The 23,976-nt window shown below is 40.5% G+C and overlaps 1 protein-coding gene across 3 annotated transcripts in view; it reads right to left on the bottom strand.

Moving 5' to 3' along the window:
* LYST (lysosomal trafficking regulator) overlaps window positions 1-23,976 on the bottom strand; it is a 722,897-nt gene that overhangs the window by 298,555 nt on the left and 400,366 nt on the right. For all 3 annotated transcript variants that reach the window (XM_073560091.1, XM_073560092.1, XM_073560093.1), the window contains exons 24-29: window positions 17,533-17,702; window positions 15,030-15,260; window positions 11,671-11,837; window positions 4,129-4,278; window positions 1,640-1,831; window positions 779-918 (exon numbers count right to left, since the gene is read on the bottom strand). In XM_073560091.1, the coding sequence (XP_073416192.1) occupies window positions 779-918; window positions 1,640-1,831; window positions 4,129-4,278; window positions 11,671-11,837; window positions 15,030-15,260; window positions 17,533-17,702 (1,050 nt within the window). The remainder of the gene's footprint in view (window positions 1-778; window positions 919-1,639; window positions 1,832-4,128; window positions 4,279-11,670; window positions 11,838-15,029; window positions 15,261-17,532; window positions 17,703-23,976) is intronic.

Below are 23,976 nucleotides of genomic sequence, written 5' to 3'. Positions count from 1 at the left end.
AGACGTTAAGGGGAATCTGTCACCTATTTTATCGCATATAAGATGCGGCCACCGCCATCAGGGGCTTATCTACAGCATTCTGTAATGCTGTAGATAAGCCCCACAATGTATCCTGAAAGATAAGAAAAACGAGTTATATTATACTCACCCGGGGGGCGGTCCGGACCGGGTCCGATGGGTGTCGTGGTACAGGTTCGGTGCCTCCCATCTTCTAGCGATGACATCCTCTTCTTTGCTTCCCGCCGCGGCTCCGTCGCAGGCGTACTGCTCTGCCCTGTTGAGGGCAGAGCAGAGTACTGCTGTGCGCAGGCACCGAACCTCTCCGACCTTTCCCGGTGCCTCCGCACTGCAGTACGCCTGTGCTGGAGCTGCGATGGGAAGAAAAGAAGAGGACGTCATCACTAGAAGATGGGAGGTGCCGGACCCGGACCGGACCGCCCCCCGGTGAGTATAAAAGAACTCGTTTTTCTTATCTTTCAGGTTACATCGGGGGCTTATCTACAGCATTACAGAATGCTGTAGATAAGCCCCTTATGGCGGTGGCCGCATCTTATATGCGAAAAAATAGGTGACTGAATCACTTTAAAAGGCCTATCCAGCACTTCTCCGTTCAGTATCAGGAGGTGAAAGGCCATCCTGACACAGCATTAAAAGCAGTCTGCTGGTGTCATGGGCTATGGTTTATTCTTATTTGGTTACTGAAAACATGGAATGAAATAGCACAAACATTGCAAATATAAGAAAATCATATGTTGGTAATTAATAAAAAATGACATACAAATGAGAGCATGATTGCTTCAATCATGATTCTTAATAATTCACTTTGAAATTCCTTTTTTACATGGAAAACATTCAAATGTAACTCGTCTTCAGAAGCTTCTAAACACAATTCGGGGTCCACTTTTTCTTCTGCAACATCTAAAACAACGGAAAACAAAATCAAGCACTTTCACAAAATGTAACTATTGGCATCTAACTCTTATCCCTATCTGCACAAATATAGAAAAGTGTTCTTTTGAATGAAGCAAAAGGAGAAAATATACTGACTTCAAATGGAGAGTCGCGGCCCATTTTAATTTGAACCCACTGAAATTGTACAAGCAAATGAAATTTGGGAAGTTATATATTAATGAACGCAACTTGCTTAGCCACAGAGGGTATTGTTCTACTATAGCCACAGCTTGTGGCTGCAGATACAATGAGAGCTACCAACCATGAGAACAAGTGTTGGAATGAACCTCTGTCCTCAAGTAGTTAGTATTGACCCGCCGGTTGACTTAAAAGCGTTAGGCTGACGAAGGCATTCACTATTTACGGACAACAAAAATCTGCCCATGTAAGTGTGTATGTAAAAGTGTCAGTTGTTGGGGCTGGAAGCTTCAGCTGTTAAAATATGCTTAGGAAATTCTCGATAAATGTGCACCAGTTATTTGCAGGTATAAAAAGCAATGGAAACAGTTTTACAAGTCCAATGCATGAGATTAATAAATTAGGAACAATTTTTGCCAACTACCCTCTTTGACGTCATGGGTTCAAAATATCTAATTAATAAATCTGGGCCAACTGATGTTGGTAAATATGATTGCCGTTAATTACAGTATACTTTTTTAACATCATACAATAAAAAAGCTTTGTAAACCTTGATAAATAAGTCTGTTGACACCAAGAACTGTCAGTCGCTGAAGTCTTTGCACAAACTCTGATTCAGAAGCACTTATTGGATTTTCTTGACTCATTCGTCTGTGCATTAGTTCTGTAAGTGCACTGCTTGCAAATGAACGCATAGTCATTAAAAGAGGGTCTGACTGTGCAAAAGGCAACCTTTGTGCACCTAGGAAGCAAACACACGATGTTAAAGTGGACAACAATAGTAAATAGCTTCTATATTGTTATTTTATTATTTTTGAAATATTCAAATGTTTCATAGTTTATGAAATAAGTAAAGAAGATAGATTACCCTGGTTGTATATGCGGTTATGGAATATTTTTCTGACCAGCCAAACATTTTACACATTTCTACAATGGAAAGTTCACATATGCACACTTGTTTTGCAAGCTGTTACTTGGTAATGTGTTTAAAAGAATCCCATTTACACAAAAAGGTTGTTTTTACAAGCTGTTGGGAATATCTGTTACCTAATATTATAATACAGTTTGCATACCTTCATGAGGCTGATATACTTACTTTAAAAATTAATGTCAAAATGGCTGTATATTCCTATTTGAAATGCTACTCACTTCATTTCAAAATGAGCATTTTTGGATGTCTTCCTTTGGTTCATCCTTCCCTCACTTCCATTAAGGTTCTGCATCAGTGATGATGTCTTTGACCTAGATATGTTTTTTGGACAACCTGGACACCGCTGCATCAATCTTTGGGACCTTGTCCCATATCTCTGTGTCTTTATGTTCAAAGGGGTACCTCCTTTTAGAGGAGGAGGGAAGTGCTCCTGATCTCTCAGGCTTCTTCCATTCTCTTTCAATGAGTGCCTGGACTTTCTCATTGACTGGAAAGGTACGTTTCTTCCTTTCCTGTAGACCCCCGAACATGACATCTTCCAGGGACTTAGCCGTTTTTTTCCTCCTGTAGGTCCATTGTTACTCTGATGGCCTTGAGGAGAGCATCCGTATCCTCTACCGGAAAACACGGCTAATCCCTGATTGTAGGTTGGCTGTTTCATTTGGTATTTATGCACTTGTGCAGCTGCCATTTTACTTGGGTCCGCTGCACCCTGTATTAGTGCAGATGCATTTAGGCCTGTCTGGTTTGTATCTGAATTTTTTGGAGGATTTTCTTTCCTCTTTTTGAGGTTTCCATGTTAGAGTAGGGACTGACAAGTGTAACGAACTTTGACGCAGTTTGCCAGCTTCCGTATTAAGGCCTTAATATCAACCAATACCTTACATATATTGATATGTTTTTTGTGCACTTTTTATATTTCTTTCAGGATACAGTTGGGCCCAAATGGTTCTGCAAATTTGTGACCTCTGTTCACACGGGATGCATTCTAGTTGGCACTGGGCAGCCCTCCTATATGGTGTTACTAAGAGGTTGTGAACCAGAAGTCCTGCATTTCCTGTGTGAACACTGCCACAAACGGATTATTTCTTCTGCACTGGTGTACCACACGGCCAATCCCTGATTGCAGGTTGGCTGTTTCATTTGGTATTTATGCACCTGTGCAGCTGCCATTTTACTTGGGTCCGCTGCACCCTGCCACATTAGTCTGACAACGTGGAGTAGAAATTCTGCCATACTTGTGTTATGACGGGATCTAGAATTCAGGATTAATTTTTACATCAGTAATGACTTGGAAAAACCACCAAAAATGTATAAAAATAAGTTTAGCATGACATTTTTATAAGATCAATAGTGATTATTTCACAATATAATCCCTTTGAAAAAACAGCATGTTTCATCACATATACTTGTATTAGATTTTTTTGCTAAATGTTGAAATACTAAGGCTCAGGAACATTGGATTTCTCAGTAACTCAGTAGGCTAATGAACAATGCAAGTAGGGCAGCTTGGTGGCTCAGTGGTTAGCACTGCAACCTTGCAGCGCTGGGGTCTGGGTTCAAATCCCACCAACGACAACATCTGCAAGGAGTTTTTGCATGGGTTTCCTCCAGAATCTCCGGTTTCCTCCCACATTCCAAAGACACACTCAAAGGGAATCTAGATTATAATGTCTGTACATAAGTGTATGCATGCGTAAAATAAATATAGAAACACAAATTACGGGCTGCATATATATCAGACATGATAGCTATACCATAAAGCTTACACAACCTTAATGTTACTGGAAATTAAAGGTGTCCATTCTTGGATAGCCCCTCCATAATTTCTACAATGTCCAAAATAAAATAAACAACACATACCGTACTTAACTCTTGGACGGGGAGCAATGTCTAGATGAATCTAATATGAATTTCATCTGATGTTACTGGGATGTTGGTGCTGAGAGAGACAGAGCCAACATTACGCTCAGTCCAGCAGGCGAGTATGTGTTATTTGGGGCACTGTACCATTTAAGAAGGAATTGTCTAATGGTGGATAATAAGTACAAATACAAAAACAACTACAGAATTTCTTTGTAATCAATCACTTACTACTTAGGACTTACCGGTCCCACTTTTTCTTTTAGGGTATTTTGTATGCGAAGATTGAGGAAAATTAGATGTGGTGAAAATATTTTGAGGATCTTGGTTTGAAGTTGTCTTTATGAACTCCACAGCAGAGTGTAAAATTTTAAACTGCATTGCAACAGCAAGGTCTGGAAAAGAAAAACACCACCAACACAAACTTATTGGAAGTTAAATTACATCTCCTAAAAGGAACCTTTTTTTTATCCAAAAACACTTTATCTGCACATATAGTGTTAATACGAGGGTAAATAGTGTTAAAATCTTGCTTGTCTTTCTTACTGGAAGGAAGAGTGGCTACAGGGAGAAAATGAGCCATTCACTTCCAGTCAGAGGGGCGGTTATAGTCACCCGTGACTACATAGTGATGGCGTTGTAATCACTCCCCAACACACTGAATGACAGCCTGCTCTGAAGCGTGTGTGTATTAGAATTTTTGCTTTTTTGCACCGTTTACCATGCAGTATATATAACATGATATATTTACTCTGCAAGTTGTTACATTTACTGGCAATAACAAACCTGAATTTATTTTTGTGTTTTAATACTTTTACACAGTAAAACAACAATTTTTGGGAAATAAATATTTTGTTATTATGTCACTTTATTTTGACAGTAATATTTTTCATTTTTTCAGCAACAAAGGTGTGTGAGGGCTTTTTGGTACATTTTCAGGTGCACATAACTTAAGTTTTTTCGATAATGTGAATGTTTAAAAGCAACAATTCTACCACAGGGTTTTTTTCAGAAAGACTTTGCTTAGGCCTTCATCATGCAGTATAAATTAAGTGCTAACCTTATTCTGTAGGACACTACGATTACAACAATCACACAATTTTTTTTATATTTTATTTCTGCTCAATCTACAATAAAAAACAATAAAAACACTTCAAAATTATTTATATATATATATATATATATATATGTAAATATGACCTGTGGAAGCTCTGTTAAGTGCGAAACGGCCGTCGTTGGTGCGTGCACGTGAAGTTTTAATTGCGTGCCAATAAAAGCGCACTTTCTATTTGGATTGGTGAGTGCTATGGTCCTTTTTTCTTCTGATTGTGGACTTATACATATTTTGTTTTCTGGACAAGCACCAGGATCTTTGTAATAGCCTGCAACACAGCACAAGTTTGACAGCAATACCTGGCAGGGATACCAGCGGTGCCGGCTGGCCTTTTTTCTTACCAAGTTTTATATATACATACATACACAGTACAGACCAAAAGTTTGGACAAACCTTCTCATTCAAAGAGTTTTCTTTATTTTCATGACTATGAAAATTGTAGATTCACTCTGAAGGCATCAAAACTATGAATTAACACATGTGGAATTATATAATTAACAAAAACGTGTGAAACAACTGAAAATATGTCTTATATTCTAGGTTCTTCAAAGTAGCCACCTTTTGCTTTGATTACTGCTTTTCACACTCTTGCCATTCTCTTGATGTGCTTCAAGAGGTAGTCGCCGGAAATGGTCTTCCAACAGTCTTGAAGGAGTTCCCAAAGATGCTTAGCACTTGTTGGCCCTTTTGCCTTCACTCTGCGGTCCAGCTCACCCTAAACCATCTCGATTGGGTTCAGGTCTGGTGACTGTGGAGGCCAGGTCATCTGGCGTAGCACCCCATCACTCTCCTTCTTGGTCAAATAGCCCTTACATAGCCTGGAGATGTGTTTGGGGTCATTGTCCTGTTGAAAAATAAATGCTGGTACATCTAAACGCAAACCGGATGGAATAGCATGCCGCTGCAAGATGCTGTGATAGCCATGCTGGTTCAGTATGCCTTCAGTTTTGAATAAATCCCCAACAGTGTCACCAGCAAAGCACCCCCACACCATCACACCTCCTCCTCTATGCTTCACGGTGGAAACCAGGCATGTAGAGTCCATCCATTCACCTTTTTTGCGTCGCACAAAGACACAGTCGTTGGAACCAAAGATCTCAAATTTGGACTCATTAGACCACAGCACAGATTTCCACTGGTCTAATGTCCATTCTTTGTGTTCTTTAGCCCAAACAAGTCTCTTCTGCTTGTTGCCTGTCCTTAGCAGTGGTTTCGTAGCAGCTATTTTACCATGAAGGCCTGCTGCACAAATTCTCCTCTTAACAGTTGTAGAGATGTGTCTGATGCTAGAACTCTGTGTGGCATTGACCTGGTCTCTAATCTGAGCTGCTGTTAACCTGCAATTTCTGAGGCTGGTGACTCGGATGAACTTATCTTCCGCAGCAGAGGTAACTCTTGGTCTTCCTTTCCTGGGGAGGTCCCATGTGAGCCAGTTTCTTTGTAGCGCTTGATGGTTTTTGCCACTGCACTTGGGGACATTTTCAAAGTTTTCCCAATTCGGACAGACTTCATTTCTTAAAGTAATGATGGCCACTCGTTTTTTTTTTTTACTTAGCTGCTTTTTTCTTGCCATAATACAAATTCTAACAGTCTATTCAGTAGGACTATCAGCTGTGTATCCACCAGACTTCTGCACAACACAACTGATGGTCCCAACCCTATTTATAATGCAAGAAATCCCACTTATTAAACCTGACAGGGCACACCTGTGAAGTGAAAACCATTTCCGGTGACAACCTCTTGAAGCTCATCAAGAGAATGCCAAAAGTGTGCAAAACAGTAATCAAAGCAAAAGGTGGCTACTTTGAAGAACCTAGAATATAAGACATATTTTCAGTTGTTTCACACTTTTTTGTTAATTATATAATTCCACATGTGTTAATTGATAGTTTTGATGCCTTCAGAGTGAATCTACAATTTTCATAGTCACGAAAATAAAGAAAGCTCTTTGAATGAGAAGGCGTGTCTAAACTTTTGGTCTGTACTGTGTGTATATATATATATATATATATATATATATATATGTACATATATATATATATATATATATATATATATATATATATATATATATATATATATACACATACACACACACAGCCCTGGCAAAAATTAAGGGACCATTGCAAGATTTTCAGTTTGCCTAGCTTTTGTCTTTATAGGTAAATTTTTGAGTAAAATGTAAATTGCTCTTTTATTTTATAAACTACTGACATGTCTTCGAATTTCCAAGCAATAAATTTTGTATTTAGAAAATGAGAAATGGTGGAAGTAACAAAAAAAGCAGTGCTTGCAGACTTAAAATAATGCCAAGAAAACAAATTCATAATCATTTAGAAACAACAATACTAATGTTTTAACTCGGGAAGAGTTCAGAAATCAATATTTTGTGGAATAACCATGATTTATAATCACAGCTTTCATGCGTCTTGGCACGCTTTCCACCAGTCTTTCACACTGCTTTTGGGTGACCTTATACCACTCCTGGTACAAAAATTTAAGCAGTTCTTCTTTGTTTGATGGCTTGTGACTCTCCATCTTCCTCTTGATTACACTCCAGAGGTTTTCAATGGGGTTCTGGGCTGACCATGACAGGGATTTGATGTGTGGTCCTTCATCCACACACTGATTGACCTAGCAGTGTGGCATGGCACATTGTTCTGCTGGAAAAACTAGCCCTCAGAGTTGGGGAACATTGCCTGAGCAGAAGGAATCAACTGTTTTTCCAGTTTAATTCATACGTCTTAAGTCATACGTCCTTCGCAAAGATTAACCTGCCCAATTCCAGCCTTGCTGAAGCATCCCCAGATCATCACCGATCCTCCAGCAAATTTCACAGTGGGTGCATGACACCGTGGCTTGTACGCCTCTCCTGGTCTCCGTCTAACCATTAGACGACCAGGTGTTGGGCAAAGATGATAATTAGACTCATCAGAGAAGATTACCTTACTCTAGTCCTCTATGGTCCAATCCTTATGGTCTTTGGCAAACTTCAGCCTGGCTCTCCTTTGCTTCTCATTGATGAAAGGCTTTTTTCTAGCTTTACATGACTTGAGCACTGCCTCTAGGAGCCTGTTATGAACTGTTCTTGCAGTGCACTTCACCCCAGCTGCCATTTGCCATTCCTTTTGTGGATCTCTTGATGTGAATCCTGCGGTTGCTGAGTGACATTCGAATAAGATGATGGTCATCATGGTCAGTGTAGAGTCGTTTTCGCCCTCTGCCTGTCCGTAGCTTTGTTGTCCCCTATGTCTGCTGCTTGAGCTTGTTGTAATGGACTGCCGCCTTAGAAATTTTAAGGATGGAGGCAACACGACACTCACTGTATCCCTCTGCTAGTAAAGCCAGAATTGAGCCCTTCTTCTCCTCACTCAAGTACATTTTTTTTGTCTGTGGTGCCAATTGGGTGTGGTGATTTATGTCTGATTTCACATTTGGACATATTATATATATATATATATATATATATATATATATACGTCCAAAGAAAGAAAACATCCGGCACTGTCCCTGGGAAAGAAATACCTGCAAGGCTGCTTGTAACCGCTATTGGTGTAACACTTGTAACCCTTTACTGAAACGGTGCCCTATCCATGTGAAGAAAAAACATGAAATGTCATAGTGAAAAAAGACAGCAGGATGGCACTCATCGTTCTCTTGAAATGATTCACTTTATTTCATATCGACAAAGCATAGGCATCGGCACGGGAGAAATGTAAAGAGGCGGCCTTGTCTTTTTTCACTATGATATATATATATACACACACACACAACAAAAATCACATCGTTTTGGCATTACCAGGCTTAAGGCTAGCTTCACACTAGCGTTTTGGGCCGCAGCGCACGGCCGCCGCTAAGCCCCGCCCCCTGTCCGCCCCCTCCGGTCATCTCCGCCTAGTATCGCACACGGCTGCATGCGATCTGCACACCCTATCTTTAGCATAGGGTGCGCAGACCGTGCACTAGTAGAATTTTGCGTGCGCTGCGCCCTTTTGACGGTGCTCCGAGCGCACCAAAATGCAACATAGTGCGTTCGGCGCACACCGGCACACCGTCATTGGTGGCTGTTGGGATATTCGCCTATTTGGTGATGCAATAAAGTCAGGAGCCGCTCGATCTCCACCCTCACACCTCATCGCTGAAGCTACTCACTACACTTCCTGGTGTATCAGCGCAGCAGGCAGCATCAGCAGTGATAAGTCAGGTAGGTGACGCCATTGTGTTCACACTCACAAAAAACTGCACAGACAGAACAACCAGTGTGAGTCCGCATGCGCACACACATGAGGCAGTTGTTTGATCTATCAAGTGAGCGCTGTCCATCAGAAGAAAAAAGTCCGGGTGCACTGTAACACCCTCATTTGCATAGAAATTCAAACATATTTTCTCACGCACTGTGACACGTACAGTGCTATTAGAATTTTTAAATATATATATATATATATATATATATATATATATAGTGGTGTAGTAACCACTGAGTCTGCTAGGGGGCGCTGTGTGGATGTCCCAGGAGAAAGGATGAATGGCAGAATACGGAATGGCCGTTATGAATCCCCAAAGCGGGTGGCTTTGGGATGGAGACTTATGTGTTGTTCAGCAATGATATTGCTGAGGTGTTGTTTCAATGTGTAAGGGAGAAGTCTCCAGGTAACTAGAGAGATGGACGGGCCAGTTACCTACAAACCCACCCAGGGGGTGTGTTTAAAGCACTATTGTAAAGAGTGTGTAAATGCTTGAAGGACCTGTGATGAGGTAAGAGTCATGTGACCCGGTGGGCGTGGCTATGAACCATATAATGTGGCCAGGGTAGGTCACAGGTGGTGAATGCTTGGACCCGGTTGGTCCATTGTGGAAGGTACCGCTGAGATGGGGCTTCCTGCCTGACAGCACATGTGTACGCTGTGAGTAATGGCTGCAAGTGCCTGAGAGTTCCCTGGAGGGAATGAATGTCTGCAGTATGGAGAAGCAGCCATGAGAGAACCCTAACGTGGTGAGATATAACTGTGAGGCTGAAAAGCCTGCGTATTGGACATTGTACAACCTGTGTGAACACAGGGTTTACAGAGTGAACCTATAAGGCCGGGGTCACACTAGAGAGGAATATGGACGAGTGAGAACCGTAAAAAGCACTCATTAGACACGGACAAATTATTCTCTATGAGTTTGCTCCCAACAGCCGTATATTTCTCGGGCGTATTCTACGGTCCATGCCAATCGCAGCATGCTGCGATTGTCAGCGTACTACGCCCGTAATACGCCAATGCAAGTCTATGGGTGCGCAAAAAATACAGATTACACACGGACCACACATGTGACTTGCGAGAAATACGCACCCGGTGTCTTTCAGAAAAGCCGGCAATTCAGTGCGCTATACAGTAAACTCACACTGACAGGTTTAATAAAGAAAGAAAGAATAGATATATACACATAGAATACATATATATATATATATACACACACACATACATGTCATTGTGACAAACATATATATATATATATATATATATATATATATTTCACAGAGTTCTTCATAGCAGAATAGCCGCAAATTAACTTGCCGGCTTCTATCAAATAATTCCCCAACCCGACATGAAATGACACATGGTTTACAATCAGTAAAGCATTTCATCTCATGTTTTTTTATATGTCCTTGACTAATAATTAGATGAGGGTTTGTGTGCAAAATTTGGGAGTTATAGTTGTTATTTTAAGGGGTTAATTCTTTGTTAAAAAATGCGTGGGCTTCCCATTGCCCTATATTGGTGGCGAGTGGGTTAATCTAACAAAGGGTTAATGTCACCATTCGATTGTTAGGTGACATTAACCCTTTGTTAGATTAACCCATTCGCCACCACTACAATTTTTTAACAAATTAACCCCTTAAAATAACAACTACAACTCCCAAATTTTGCACACAAACCCTCATCTAATTATTAGTCAGGGACATATAAAAAAAACATGAAATGAAATGCTTTACTGAATGTAAACCATGTGTCATTTCATGTCGGGTTGGGGAATGATTTCATAGAAGCCGGCAAGTTAATTAGCGGCTATTCTGCTATGAAGAACTCTGTGAAGTACAAATATATATATATATATATATATATATATATATATGTGTTTGTCACAATGACATATTATATATATATATATATATATATATATATATATATATATATATACACACACACACACATGTATTCTATGTGTCTATATCTATTCTTTCGTTTGTGTTATAAAACCTGCCATAGGGCTCCATTATATGTCCATTTTGCAAGCCGGCGAGAAAATCTCAGCATACGGATTCCATACGGATGCTTACATGCGCAAAATACGCGACCACACCTGGCTTACGGATGACATACGGAGCACTATTTAGTGGTCATTCATCCGTATTACACCTGTAAACTATGGACCGTATTTTGCGCCTGTTAGTGTGACCCCGGCCTAATGGACGCTCTGCTGTTTTGTTTTGGTTTATGATGATGAATAAACCTCATGGACTTTACTGCTTTATGAAAACCCGTGCTGGATCTGGTTTTGTGGCGGCTGAGCGAGAATTCCCTAACTGAATGACAGCGCTACCTCACGTTATATATATATATTTATACATATACACACACGTCTTATATATAGTTTGTTTAAAACTCATTTAGTTGAAAATTCTTACTTTGCAACTTTTCATTTTTGCTTTCATTCAGATATCCAAGTATTACTATTAAATCCTCAATAATTCGAAAATACTGAGATCCAGATGAACTGCAGGAGTGTATAGTAACAGCTATCAGCAGTTGCTGCAAGTCAGAAGCAAGCAAAATATATTCATCCTGGGAAACACTAGAAGATGGAATGAAAAAAGTTTGCAATCTTTGAATGCGTGGGTGTATATTAATACATAAAACTCTAATACATTCAGAACATGTGGCCCCTTCCTCACCTTCTAACATCCATTATCTCTGACTAACCACTAAAGAAGGAACTGGTTATGTTGCAAATGCAGTTCAATTTGTGGTCAGCATAGTATAGCGAAGGAGGAACTGAGCTGCATGATATAAGTTGTTGGAAAAAGATGCAATAACATCCCTAGTGTGTAGGCAGATCTATTGAGTGATTGACAGCCATCTGTGCATGCAGTCATATAGGGCAGGACTGTCATTCACTGAATAGGACCGCCTCCTGAACTTACAAAATGTAAGTTTTACGATAACATCAAGCCTGCAGATCAAATACCATTCTCAACCTTACAGGCTCACTTTAACAAGAACTGGGTCACGTGACTGTTGTGAGGAATCAGGAAAAAATTGTCTGGAGGCCTAAATATCCCTTCACCGTTACACTGTATTTGCTTTCAAAGCCTCAAAAGAACAAGGCAAACGCCCGATGCTGCCTGTTTGAGAGTCTGTAGGTTTGTAGAGTTTTAGCGGTCTGAAACCAAAGTTTAATGTAATCCGAAACGTCTATACATTTAACATGGTAATCGATTTGTTATCATCTTTTCAGTTAGCCATTGAAAGGTATCAACCACTGAGGACTTTCAAGTCTGAATATGTAATAATCTAATCACTTTTCTAATGTAGTTTAATTTAAAATGCAAATTTCGCCAAGTCCCCGCTTTAGTAGTGCCCTAGACAAGGAGACATCACTCTTTTCCTCCTAGTCTTATAAGAATATTCATATTGGAAAAAAAAACCTTCTGCAGGCCATGGAACCTTCGCTGCAGCATGATCGCAAGTGTAATTGTGCATATAATTATTATGGTTGAGGTCATCCTGATATAAAAAAAAAAAATCCACTTGAAAATGGCACCCAATGCATCTGCACAATAGCAACGATTGGTATATATTGAGGTGATCCGACAGCTGCTACTGCGCAGGCTCTGCAGCACCATCTTGGAGAAGGAAATTTATTTTTTCTCTCGCAAGATGGCACCGCCAGCGCAGCAGCAGCTATCGGATCACCTCTATATACACCCATAGCTGCTACTACGCAGGGGCCATTTTCAAATGGATTTTTTTTTAATATCAGGATAACCTCAACCATAATAATTATATACCGTATATATTCATGTATAAGCCGAGTTTTTCAGCACATTTTCTGTGCTGAAAACACCCCCTTGGCTTATACATGAGTCAACTGTCCCACAAAGACAGTGAGGGGGAGGGGTAGCGGCGGAGCAGCAGGTCACAGAGGCAGGAGCTGGTGGCTGCTGCTGTAACTGTGCACGCTGCTAAAGAGAAATGAATATTCATTTCTCTTATAGCGCGCACAGTGACAGCCGCAGCCACCGGCTTCCAGCACACATCCTACTTTCCTTCCTGCATGCCCTCGCTGCACCTCTTTCGTTCCGCTGCAAGCATTTCCGGCCGAGCGATCACGTGGCCCTGCTCATTAAGGTAATAAATATGCACGCCTCTCCACTCCCACAGGCGTGGAGTGAAGATTCATTACCTTAACGCGGCCACGTGATCGCTCAGCAGGAAGATTTGCCGGCACTGGAAGGAGATGCAGCGAGGGCGCACAGGTGAGATAAGTAGGATGTTTGTTTTTTTTAATAGGAACCATGCATACAAGGATAGGGGATAAGAAGCCATGCATACCAGGATAGGTGATAAGAAGCCATGCATACAAGCATGGGACTGGGAGCCACACAGACAAGGATAGGGGATAAGGAGCCATGCATACAAGGACAGGGATAAAGAGCCATACAGACAAGGATAGGGGATAAGGAGCCATGCATACAAGGACGGGAGGGGGAGCCATGTATACCAGGACAGAGATGGGTGAGTCATGCATACCAGGACAGGGGATAAAGAGTCATGCATACAAGGATAGGGGATAAGGATCCATGCATACAAGGACAGCGATAGAGGAGCCATGCATACGAGGACAGTGATGGGGGAGCCATGCATACCAGGACAGAGATGGGTGAGTCATGCATACCAGGATTATGGATGAGGGGACAACGTATACCCAGCTTATACTCAAGTCAATACGTTTACCCAGTTTTTCGTGGCAAAATTAGGTGCCTTGGCTTATACTCGGGTCGGCTGATACTCGAGTATATATGGTACATATTACACATGCAATTATTCTGCAGTGCAAGTGCCACAGCCAGCTCCTGCCTGCAGAGGTTTTTTTTAATATGTATATATAATATTCATTATGTAAACAAGGGGATGGGTCACTGAGAGATCAGTGACCTGTCAGAAGCCATACTGATGAATACATAATCAGAACACCACATGAAGACCCACCCACAGGCCGCCCCGAAGCATGAGCATATCATTAACTTGAAACTGAACATAAAGGTTAAACAACCACCACAAGATAGATTTCATCAACCAAGGTATCATTTTAATCAGTATAACGGCGCCGACCTGACACTGTCTCAAGGTTACTGTGCACAATCCTGCTTGACAGGTACCCTTTAAGGACAAAAAGAAAAGAGGTCAATTTGGGGCTTTGCACAAAATTCATGAATCTAGTCAGCCATTTTTGGGAATTTGTTTTAAAAATTCTAGTGAAAGTCAAAAAGGACAAGTGACTTAACCCCCACCTCCAAGAAATGATGACTTGGAGATCCTATCTCAATATGTAGTAGGTGTAATAGCATATACCTCCAATAAGTGTAGTATAGTTTTTCTGATTTGCTATGTCTCTTTCCTCATGTGCAGGCATTGCAGGACCTTAGGTATCCATGGTTACAATCACTAGCACCTAGCTGTCACTATATAAGTGGTCGTAACCATGGATACCTAAGGTCCTGCAATGCCTGCACATAAGGAAGGAGACACAGCGAATCAGAAAAATTATCCATTTCTAATTGGAGGTATTTGCTATTATTACACATACTACATACTGGGATAGGATCTTGGAGATGGGAATAAATTATTAATGTTTGGATGCATAGCATCAATATAAATCTACCGCGGATGAACTTTATTTCAGTGACTGCTTATAGTGAGGGTTATACTGATATCATTTTCTGTGTGGCTCACAGAAATATCACAAAAGAAAAAAAAATCTTACCTTGTTTGAATACCACATAGGGTTGCTAATGTATTACACAAGGCATACAGCAAACCACTGTCTAGCAGCATATCGGCAACTTTTGAGCAGGAATTAATCATCTGAAGCAAAAGGCAAAAGGAGTTGTGCAAAAGGCGAGCATCATGTAAAGAATTCTCAATCAATCCAAGAACTGGGATGATGCACCACTTCCTGAAAATATTTGCAGATTTGATTTCATCAACATGAAACCTATTTGGGAAAAACAAACTATTAGCCATTTGTCTAATTTTATTGAAATCGCACAAACACAGCCTGTGATACAAACTTCATTCATTTCCTATGGGAAAGCTTTTTCCAACAGACCTATACAAAAAAAATTAATGGTGCAGCAGTTGGGCCTGACACATCATTTCTGTAGTAGGAATAAAAGTGACCAGATCTGATGACCCTATCCTTTCAATAGATGATGACTTGTTTTCATTGGCTAACACCTTTAAATTTATGATCCTAGGTTTCATATACATTTTGAAAAAATGTTTTAAAATTTTTGGCAAAAACTTTGTGATTTTTCTTAATACCCGTATAAAATTAGTCAGACCACAAAAAAACAACAATTTACCATATGTCTATTTTAAGTCTACTTAAAAAAAATAAATTAGGATGTTAGAATGTTTGGTAGTTTAAACGTTCACATTTTCAAGGAACTTTATACAAAAAAAAAAAAAAAACATTTTAGAGCCCGGTTCAATTTTGAAGTTACTTTTACAATTAGAATCATTCCTATAACACTTAAACATTTTTAAAATATGCTTCTCTCAAAATATTTTACAACCACCGTCAGGAAATTTGCTAGTTTTCAATTATTCATGAACTTCACAGAAATTAAAGCAAAATACAATGAATACCGTAATTGAAAAATTCCACTTTTCCAGCCAATATATTGTATTAGCTCCATATTTTTTTATTCTCGTAAGGGCAAAGGAGAAAATGATACCCATAGTTTGTTGTTTAATTTCTTCTGAATGCACCAACTACCCCACAAGGGGTAAAAGGTACGGTTTGGGCACACTGCAAGGCAGGGCTTAGAAGGGAAGGAGTGCTTTTTCACTTTTGGAACGAAAACGTGGCTGGAGCAGATTTACTGACGTTATGTTGCATTTTCAGAGCCACTGAAGTGCCATAATAGAAGAAAACCTCTGACAGTGACCCAGTTTTGAAAACTAGACACCTCATGGAATTAACCTGTGGTTGAGAATTTTCAACCTACAAGTGTTTCACAGGTTCACATTTCATAACATTGGGTTGTGAAAATAAAAAAGTTATTTTCCACAAAAATGTTGTTTTAACCCCAAATTTTTAATTCTCAAAAAAGGTAATATGAGAAAAATGTACACAACAATTTGTTATTCAAATTCTTTTAAGTGCAGTAATACCTCTTTATGTGATCAAACTATTGTTCAAGAAAACTGCAGTGCTCATATATTTATTATTAGATATTCTGTAACTTGCAGCAAAAAGAAATTCCACTCTTCTGTGAAGACCTTTTATTTGGAGTGTGCCTTTGGGAATCTTTGCCCATTGATCCAGAAGAGGACTGAAATTCATCACAAACATTTTTTCAAAGATTTGAGGTAAAGACCTTGTGTGGGGGCCAGTCAAGTTCTTCTAGACCAAACTCACTCAATGCATCAAAACTGGTTCATAACTGCACCGTCTGGCCTCTCCCTTATATTTGGCTATACAATTTATTAAAAAGACATATTTACATAAATCAGCAAATAAGGGATGTACTGTATATTATTAAAAAATGGTTGTTACCTCTGAAGTACCACGGAAGGAGTTTTTTTTTACATCAATTAGTATGCAAGTAAGATATTTAGACAATTTTAAAGATCACAATTACAGTAGATATATAGAATAGAGATGGGCGAGCCAGAACAGTAAAGTTCGGTGTCTGTACTGAACACCTACCATTCGGGCACGGACACAGAACACGGGCTTCACCAGGAAGGTCGTGTTATTGTTCGGGTTCGGCCCCCAAACCCCAGGTGTTTGTCGTGCTGTAATGTGCAAGTCAGCAGGGCAAACACCACTTCTGATCGGTGGTAAAATCATCACCGCTAATCAGAGATTTTTATACCTCCATTTACAGCTGCTGGTTCATGCTGTCTTTTGACACTGTGGGAACCGCGGCTCTCTGACCAGCGGTGATTTTACTGTCGACCAGAAGCAGTGTTTGCCGCGCTGTCATGCACATGATTGCATGGCATACATTGGATGTTCAGGCCCCCAATTCAAGTGAATGCAGTCCGGGTACTACTTTGGTACCCAAACTTTTTGTAACTGTTAGGCCGAACCTGCTGAATCCGAACATCCAAGTGTCCGCCCATCGCTAGTATAAAGTAAATGGCTCTATGGTTAGCTACTGAGGAGCCAGAGTTCCACACTGTATTTATAGCATGGCTGTCTGGACATGTAACAAGTATGAATTACTGTAAAGAATAAATGATTTGATACTTACTCCTCATCCAATCCAATATGTCGCCCAAAGGACATTTCCAGCAAACATTCCAAAACCTCTTGACTACCCTGATGGAGATATAACTGGTTGGCAAGTAGGGAGAAACCACTTTTCTTTAAAAAGGCCTCCTTCTCTTCTTTAGATGCCCGATGAAAATATGCATTCAGTAACTAAAAATATAAATAGATTTAACATGTGTGGAATTACACACACATATGTGCAGTATATTTTAGAAATACATTATATTATAGAATCCTTTTCTGGACTAGTAGGTGTGTATAAACTATTGGACTTAAATTATGACAATTTTTTTTTCTTTTTTTAAAGTTTTAAAATGAATTCCCCCACTGAGGAACTTAAACCTGTAATCACACAACTGCAGGTACAATACTTTTGTATTGCGGTGCAATTATAACAATCGCTTATTAATAAAAACTACAGAAATAGGAGATATGGGGCCTTTCAGGAAATCTGTCATAAGGTTTTTGCCACCTAATCTGGACTAGCCAGGGATGCCCACTATCCCCTTTATTGTACATCTTGATTATGGAACATCTTGGAGTGGCCCTTCGCAATAACACTTCTATCAAAGGAGTCAAAATCTGAACAAACTTGCCATAGTCACAGATAACCTTCTAAACATATTTTCCCCTATTACTACCTTACCAAACATTATATCTGAACTACATACATTTGGTTCTCTTAGCAATTTCACAAACGCTCACAAATCTGAAATGTTCAATATCTTACTTCCCTTAACATTAGTTGCCCAGTTGCATTATTCCTTCCCCTTTCTCTGGCAAATGAACTTCCTTACCTATCTAGATATTAAAATAACCCCACATTCCTCTCTTCTATATAGCACCAATTTTCTTTGCGCGTTATGCAAAGTTGAGTCTGATCTCAAAAAATTGAATAAGCTCCAGCTATCATGGTTCGGAAGAATCAATGAAGTTAAAATGGACCTCCTATCCAGACTATTAAACTTTTTCCAATCATATGCCTTTATTTACCCTTCTCTTTCTTCTCCCATTTTAAAACTGCAATAACTAGATTTGTCTGGGCCTACAAACGTACTCGGTTGTCATATCATATGGCAAAACTAAACAATTGCGCCTGAGTAACAAACTCTGTGATCAAGAGTAAATATCAAGGCATAATAAGGTTGAAATCAGGGATATTCCTGAAGCCATTGCTGACAAAGATCTGCATGATTACTTTCAAAAGTTGTTAAAGTGGGCGCAGCCAGACTGGGATACTAGGAATCTTATTGTGGACAGGATCCACAGGGTCCCAAAGCCCAAAAATATAAACCCTGCTCTCCCACGTGATACACTGGCAAGGATTCATCTTTTTCAAGCTAAAGATGCCTTCATGCAGAAATTCAAGCAGGATCATCCACCTCCAGACCCTTTTCACAACCTGAAAATCTTCCCTGATTTGTCTGCCGCTACTTTGGCCAAAAGGCGGGAATTTGCGGGGCTGTCTAGGATCCTCCGTGAAAGCAATATTCCATACCGGTGGGGATTTCCAGTTAAAATGGTGGTCACCCATGGTGGGAGACTGCACATATGCCACTCTCCTTTGCAGCTGGAGAAACTAATGAAAGAATGGAACCTAATCGCTCCCCAAGCCACTTCAATGGTGAGGCCTGGTCTAGGTCATTCACAGAAAAAGCTTTCTCCTGACTGGTATAAAGCTTGAACTTAAGCACATATGTCCTGTGCTGTATTTTCCAATTCTGGGTTAAGATAGTATAACCCTCCTGCATGCTCATGGACCTAGAGCATGTCGTCCAACCGTGGCTTTTGTGGTCCTGGTTGAACTTGTTGTGTTTTTGTGTTCCCTTTCCTTTCCATCCTTGTTCCCTTCCTGTTGGACGATGTGAGAGTGCAGCAGAAGTTAACCTGATGTGCTTAGGATTTCTTACATGATTATTGTTGAATGTAAAGGGATTGAACTTGCCCATGAAGAGAACTTTAACCCCTTCACCCCCAAGGGTGGTTTGCACGTTCATGACCGGGCCAATTTTTACAATTCTGACCACTGTACCTTTATGAGGTCATAACTCTGGAACGCTTCCATGGATCCCGGTGATTCTGACATTGTTTTCTCGTGACATATTGTACTTCATGTTAGTGGTAAAATTTCATTCAAATAACTTGCGTTTATTTGTGAGAAAAACGGAAATTTGGCGAAAATTTTGAAAATTTCGCAATTTTCCAACTTTGAATTTTTATGCCCTTAAATCACAGAGATACGGCACACAAAAAACTTGATAACTAACATTTCCCACATGTTTACTTTACATCAGCACAATTTTGGAACCAAAATTTTTTTTTGTTAGGAAGTTATAAGGGTTAAAAGTTGACCAGCGATTTCTCATTTTTACAACACCATTTTATTTTTAGGACCACATCACATTTGAAGCCACTTTGAGGGTCTATATGATAGAAAATACCCAAAAGTGACACCATTCTAAAAACTGCACCCCTTAAGGTGCTTAAAACCACATTCAAGAAGTTTATTAACCCTTTAGGGGCGTCACAGGAATTTTTTTGAATATTTAAAAAAAAAATGAACATCTAACTTTTTTTCATAAAAAAAAATACTTCAGGTTCAATTTTTTTTATTTTACCAAGGGTAACAGGAGAAATGGGACTGCAAAAATTATTGTGCAATTTGTCCTGAGTACGCAGATACCTGATATGTGGGGGGGAACCACTGTTTCGGTGCATGGCAGAGCTCAGAATGGAAGGAGTGCCGTTTGACTTTTTCAATGCAAAATTGGCTGGAATTCAGATTGGACGCCATGTCACGTTTGGAGAGCCCCTGAGGTACCTAAACAGTGGAAACCCCCTACAAGTGACCCCATTTTAGAAACTAGACCCCCCAAGGAACTTATCTAGATATGTGGTGAGAACTTTGAACCCACAAGGGCTTTACAGAAGTTTATAACGTACAGCGGTACAATTAAAAAATCATATTTTTTCCACAAAAATGATCTTTTCACCCCAATTTTTATTTTCCCAAGGGTAACAGGACCGTAAGAGTTATTGTGCAATTTGTCCTGAGTGCGCTGATACCCCACATGTGGGGGTAAACCACTATTTGGGCGCATGGCAGAGCTCGGAAGGGAAGCAGCGCCATTTGACGTTTTTGGCTGGAATTGAGATCGGACACCATGTCGCGTTTGGAAAACCCCTGATGTACCAAAACAGTGGAAACCCCCCACAAATGACACCATTTTGGAAACTAGACCCCCTAAGGAACTTATCTAGATGTGTGGTGAGAACTTTGAACCCCCATGGGCTTCACAGAAGTTTATAACATAAAGCCATACAATTAAAAAATCATATTTTTTCCACAAAAATGATCTTTTCACCCTCAATTCTTATTTTTCCAAGGGTAACAGGACCCTAAAAGTTATTGTGCAATTTGTCCTGAGTACGCTGATACCCCACATGTGGGGGTAAACCACTATTTGGGAGCATGGCAGAGCTCGGAAGGGAAGCAGCGCCATTTGACGTTTTTGGCTGAAATTGAGATCGGACACCATGTCGCGTTTGGAAAACCCCTGATGTACCAAAACAGTGGAAACCCCCCACATATGACACCATTTTGGAAACTAGACCCCCTAAGGAACTTATCTAGATGTGTGGTGAGAACTTTGAACCCCCATGGGCTTCACAGAAGTTTATAACATAAAGCCATACAATTAAAAAATCATATTTTTTCCACAAAAATGATCTTTTCACCCTCAATTCTTATTTTTCCAAGGGTAACAGGACCGTAAAAGTTATTGTGCAATTTGTCCTGAGTACGCTGATACCCCACATGTGGGGGTAAACCACTATTTGGGTGCATGGCAGAGCTCGGAAGGGAAGCAGCGCCATTTGACGTTTTTGGCTGAAATTGAGATCGGACACCATGTCGCGTTTGGAAACCCCTGATGTACCAAAACAGTGGAAACCCCCCACATATGACACCATTTTGGAAACTAGACCCCCTAAGGAACTTATCTAGATGTGTGGTGAGCACTTTGACCCCCCCAGTGCTTCACAGAAGTTTATAATGCCCGGGCGTGAAAATAAAAAATTCGTATTTTTTTCCACAAACATGATCTTTTAGTCACCATTTTTTTATTTTCCCAAGGGTACCAGGAGAAATTGGACCCCAAAAGTTGTTGTCCAATTTGTCCTGAGTATGCTGATACCCCATATGTGGGAGAAAACTACTGTATGGGCACACGTCGGGGCTCGGAAGGGAAGTAGTGACGTTTTGGAATGCAGACTTTGATGGAATGGTCTGCGGGTGTCTTGTTGCCTTTGGAGAGCCCCTAATGTTCCCAAACAGTGGAAAACCCCCACAAATGACACCATTTTGTAAACTAGACCCCCCAAGGAACTTATCTAGATGTGTGGTGAGCACTTTGAACCTCCCAGTGCGTCACAGAAGTTTATAACGCCCGGGCGTGAAAATAAAAAAATCGTATTTTTTCCACAAACATGATCTTTTAGTCACCATTTTTTTATTTTCCCAAGGGTACCAGGGGAAATTGGACCCCAAAAGTTGTTGTCCAATTTGTCCTGAGTATGCTGATACCCCATATGTGGGAGAAAACTACTGTATGGGCACACGTCGGGGCTCGGAAGGGAAGTAGTGACGTTTGGGAATGCAGACTTTGATGGAATGGTCTGAGGGTGTCATGTTGCCTTTGGAGAGCCCCTAATGTACCTAAACAGTGGAAACCCCCCACAAATGACACCATTTGTAAACTAGACCCCCCAAGGAACTTATCTAGATGTGTGGTGAGCACTTTGAACCCCCCAGTGCTTCACAGAAGTTTATAACGCCCGGGCGTGAAAATAAAAAATTCGTATTTTTTCCACAAACATGATCTTTTAGTCACCATTTTTTTATTTTCCCAAGGGTACCAGGAGAAATTGGACCCCAAAAGTTGTTGTCCAATTTTTCCTGAGTATGCTGATACCCCATATGTGGGAGAAAACTACTGTATGGGCACACGTCGGGGCTCGGAAGGGAAGTAGTGACGTTTTGGAATGCAGACTTTGATGGAATGGTCTGCGGGTGTCATGTTGCCTTTGGAGAGCCCCTAATGTACCTAAACAGTGGAAACCCCCCACAAATGACCCCATTTTGAAAACTAGACCCACTAAGGAACTTATCTAGATGTGAGGTGAGCACTTTGAACCCCCAAGGGCTTCACAGAAGTTTATAATGCCAGGGCATGAAAATAAAAAAATCGTATTTTTTCCAGAAACATGATCAATTAGTTCCCAATTTTTTCATTTTCCCAAGGGTAACAGGAGAAATTGGACCCCAAAAGTTGTTGTCCAATTTGGCCTGAGTACGCTGACACCCCATATGTGGGAGAAAACTACTGTATGGACACACGTCGGGGCTCGGAAGGGAAGCAGTGACGTTTTGGAATGCAGACTTTGATGGAATGGTCTGCGGGTGTCATGTGCGTTTGGAGAGCCCCTGATGTACCTAAACTATTGAAACTCCCCACAAATGACCCCATTTTGGACACTAGACCCTCCACGGAACTTATCTAGATATGTGGTGAGCACTTTGAACCCCCAAGTGCTTCACAGAAGTTTATAACACTCGGACGTGAAAATAAAAAAATCATTTTTTTCCACAAAAATGATATTTTTGCCTCCAATTTTTTATTTTCCTAAGGGTAACAGGAGAAATTGGACCCCAAAAATTGTTTTTCAATTTGTCCTGAGTAGGCTGATACCCTACATGTGGGGGTAAAACACTGTTTGGGCGCATGGCAGAGCTTGGAAGGGAAGGAGCACCATTTGACTTTTTCAACTCAGAATTGGCTGGAATTGAGATCAGACGCCATGTTGCATTTGGAGAGCCCCTGATGTGCCCAAACAGTGGAAAACCCCCAATTATAACTCCAACCCTAACCCCAACACACCCCTAACCCTAATCTGAGCCCTAACCCTAGCCCTAACCCTAACCCTAATGGGAAAATGGAGATACTTTTTTTTTAATTTTATTATTTTTCCCTAACTAAGGGGCTGATAACGGGGGGTTTGATTTACTATTTATGGCAGGTTTTTATGTTTGGCGGCTGTCGCACGCTAAAAGACGCTTTTTATTGTAAAAATAGTTTTTGCATCACCACATATTGAGAGCTATAATTTTTCCGTATTTTGACCCACCGAGTCATGTGAGGTCTTATTTTTTGCGGGACGAGTTGACGTTTTTATTGGTACCATTTTCGGGCACGTGACATTTTTTGATCGCTTTTTATTCCTATTTTTGGGACGCAGAATGAACAAAAACCAGCGTTTCATGAATTTCTTTTGGGGGGGTGCGTTTACACCGTTCCGCGTGCGGTAAAATTGATAAAGCGGTTTTATTCTTCGGGTCAGTACGGTTACAGCGATACCTCATTTA

This window comes from Dendrobates tinctorius, unplaced genomic scaffold (genome assembly GCF_039654945.1).
Source record: "Dendrobates tinctorius isolate UK_male_01 unplaced genomic scaffold, ASM3965494v1 ptg000293l, whole genome shotgun sequence".
Classification (NCBI taxonomy): domain Eukaryota; kingdom Metazoa; phylum Chordata; class Amphibia; order Anura; family Dendrobatidae; genus Dendrobates; species Dendrobates tinctorius.
This window is presented reverse-complemented; position numbering and strand designations above follow the sequence as displayed.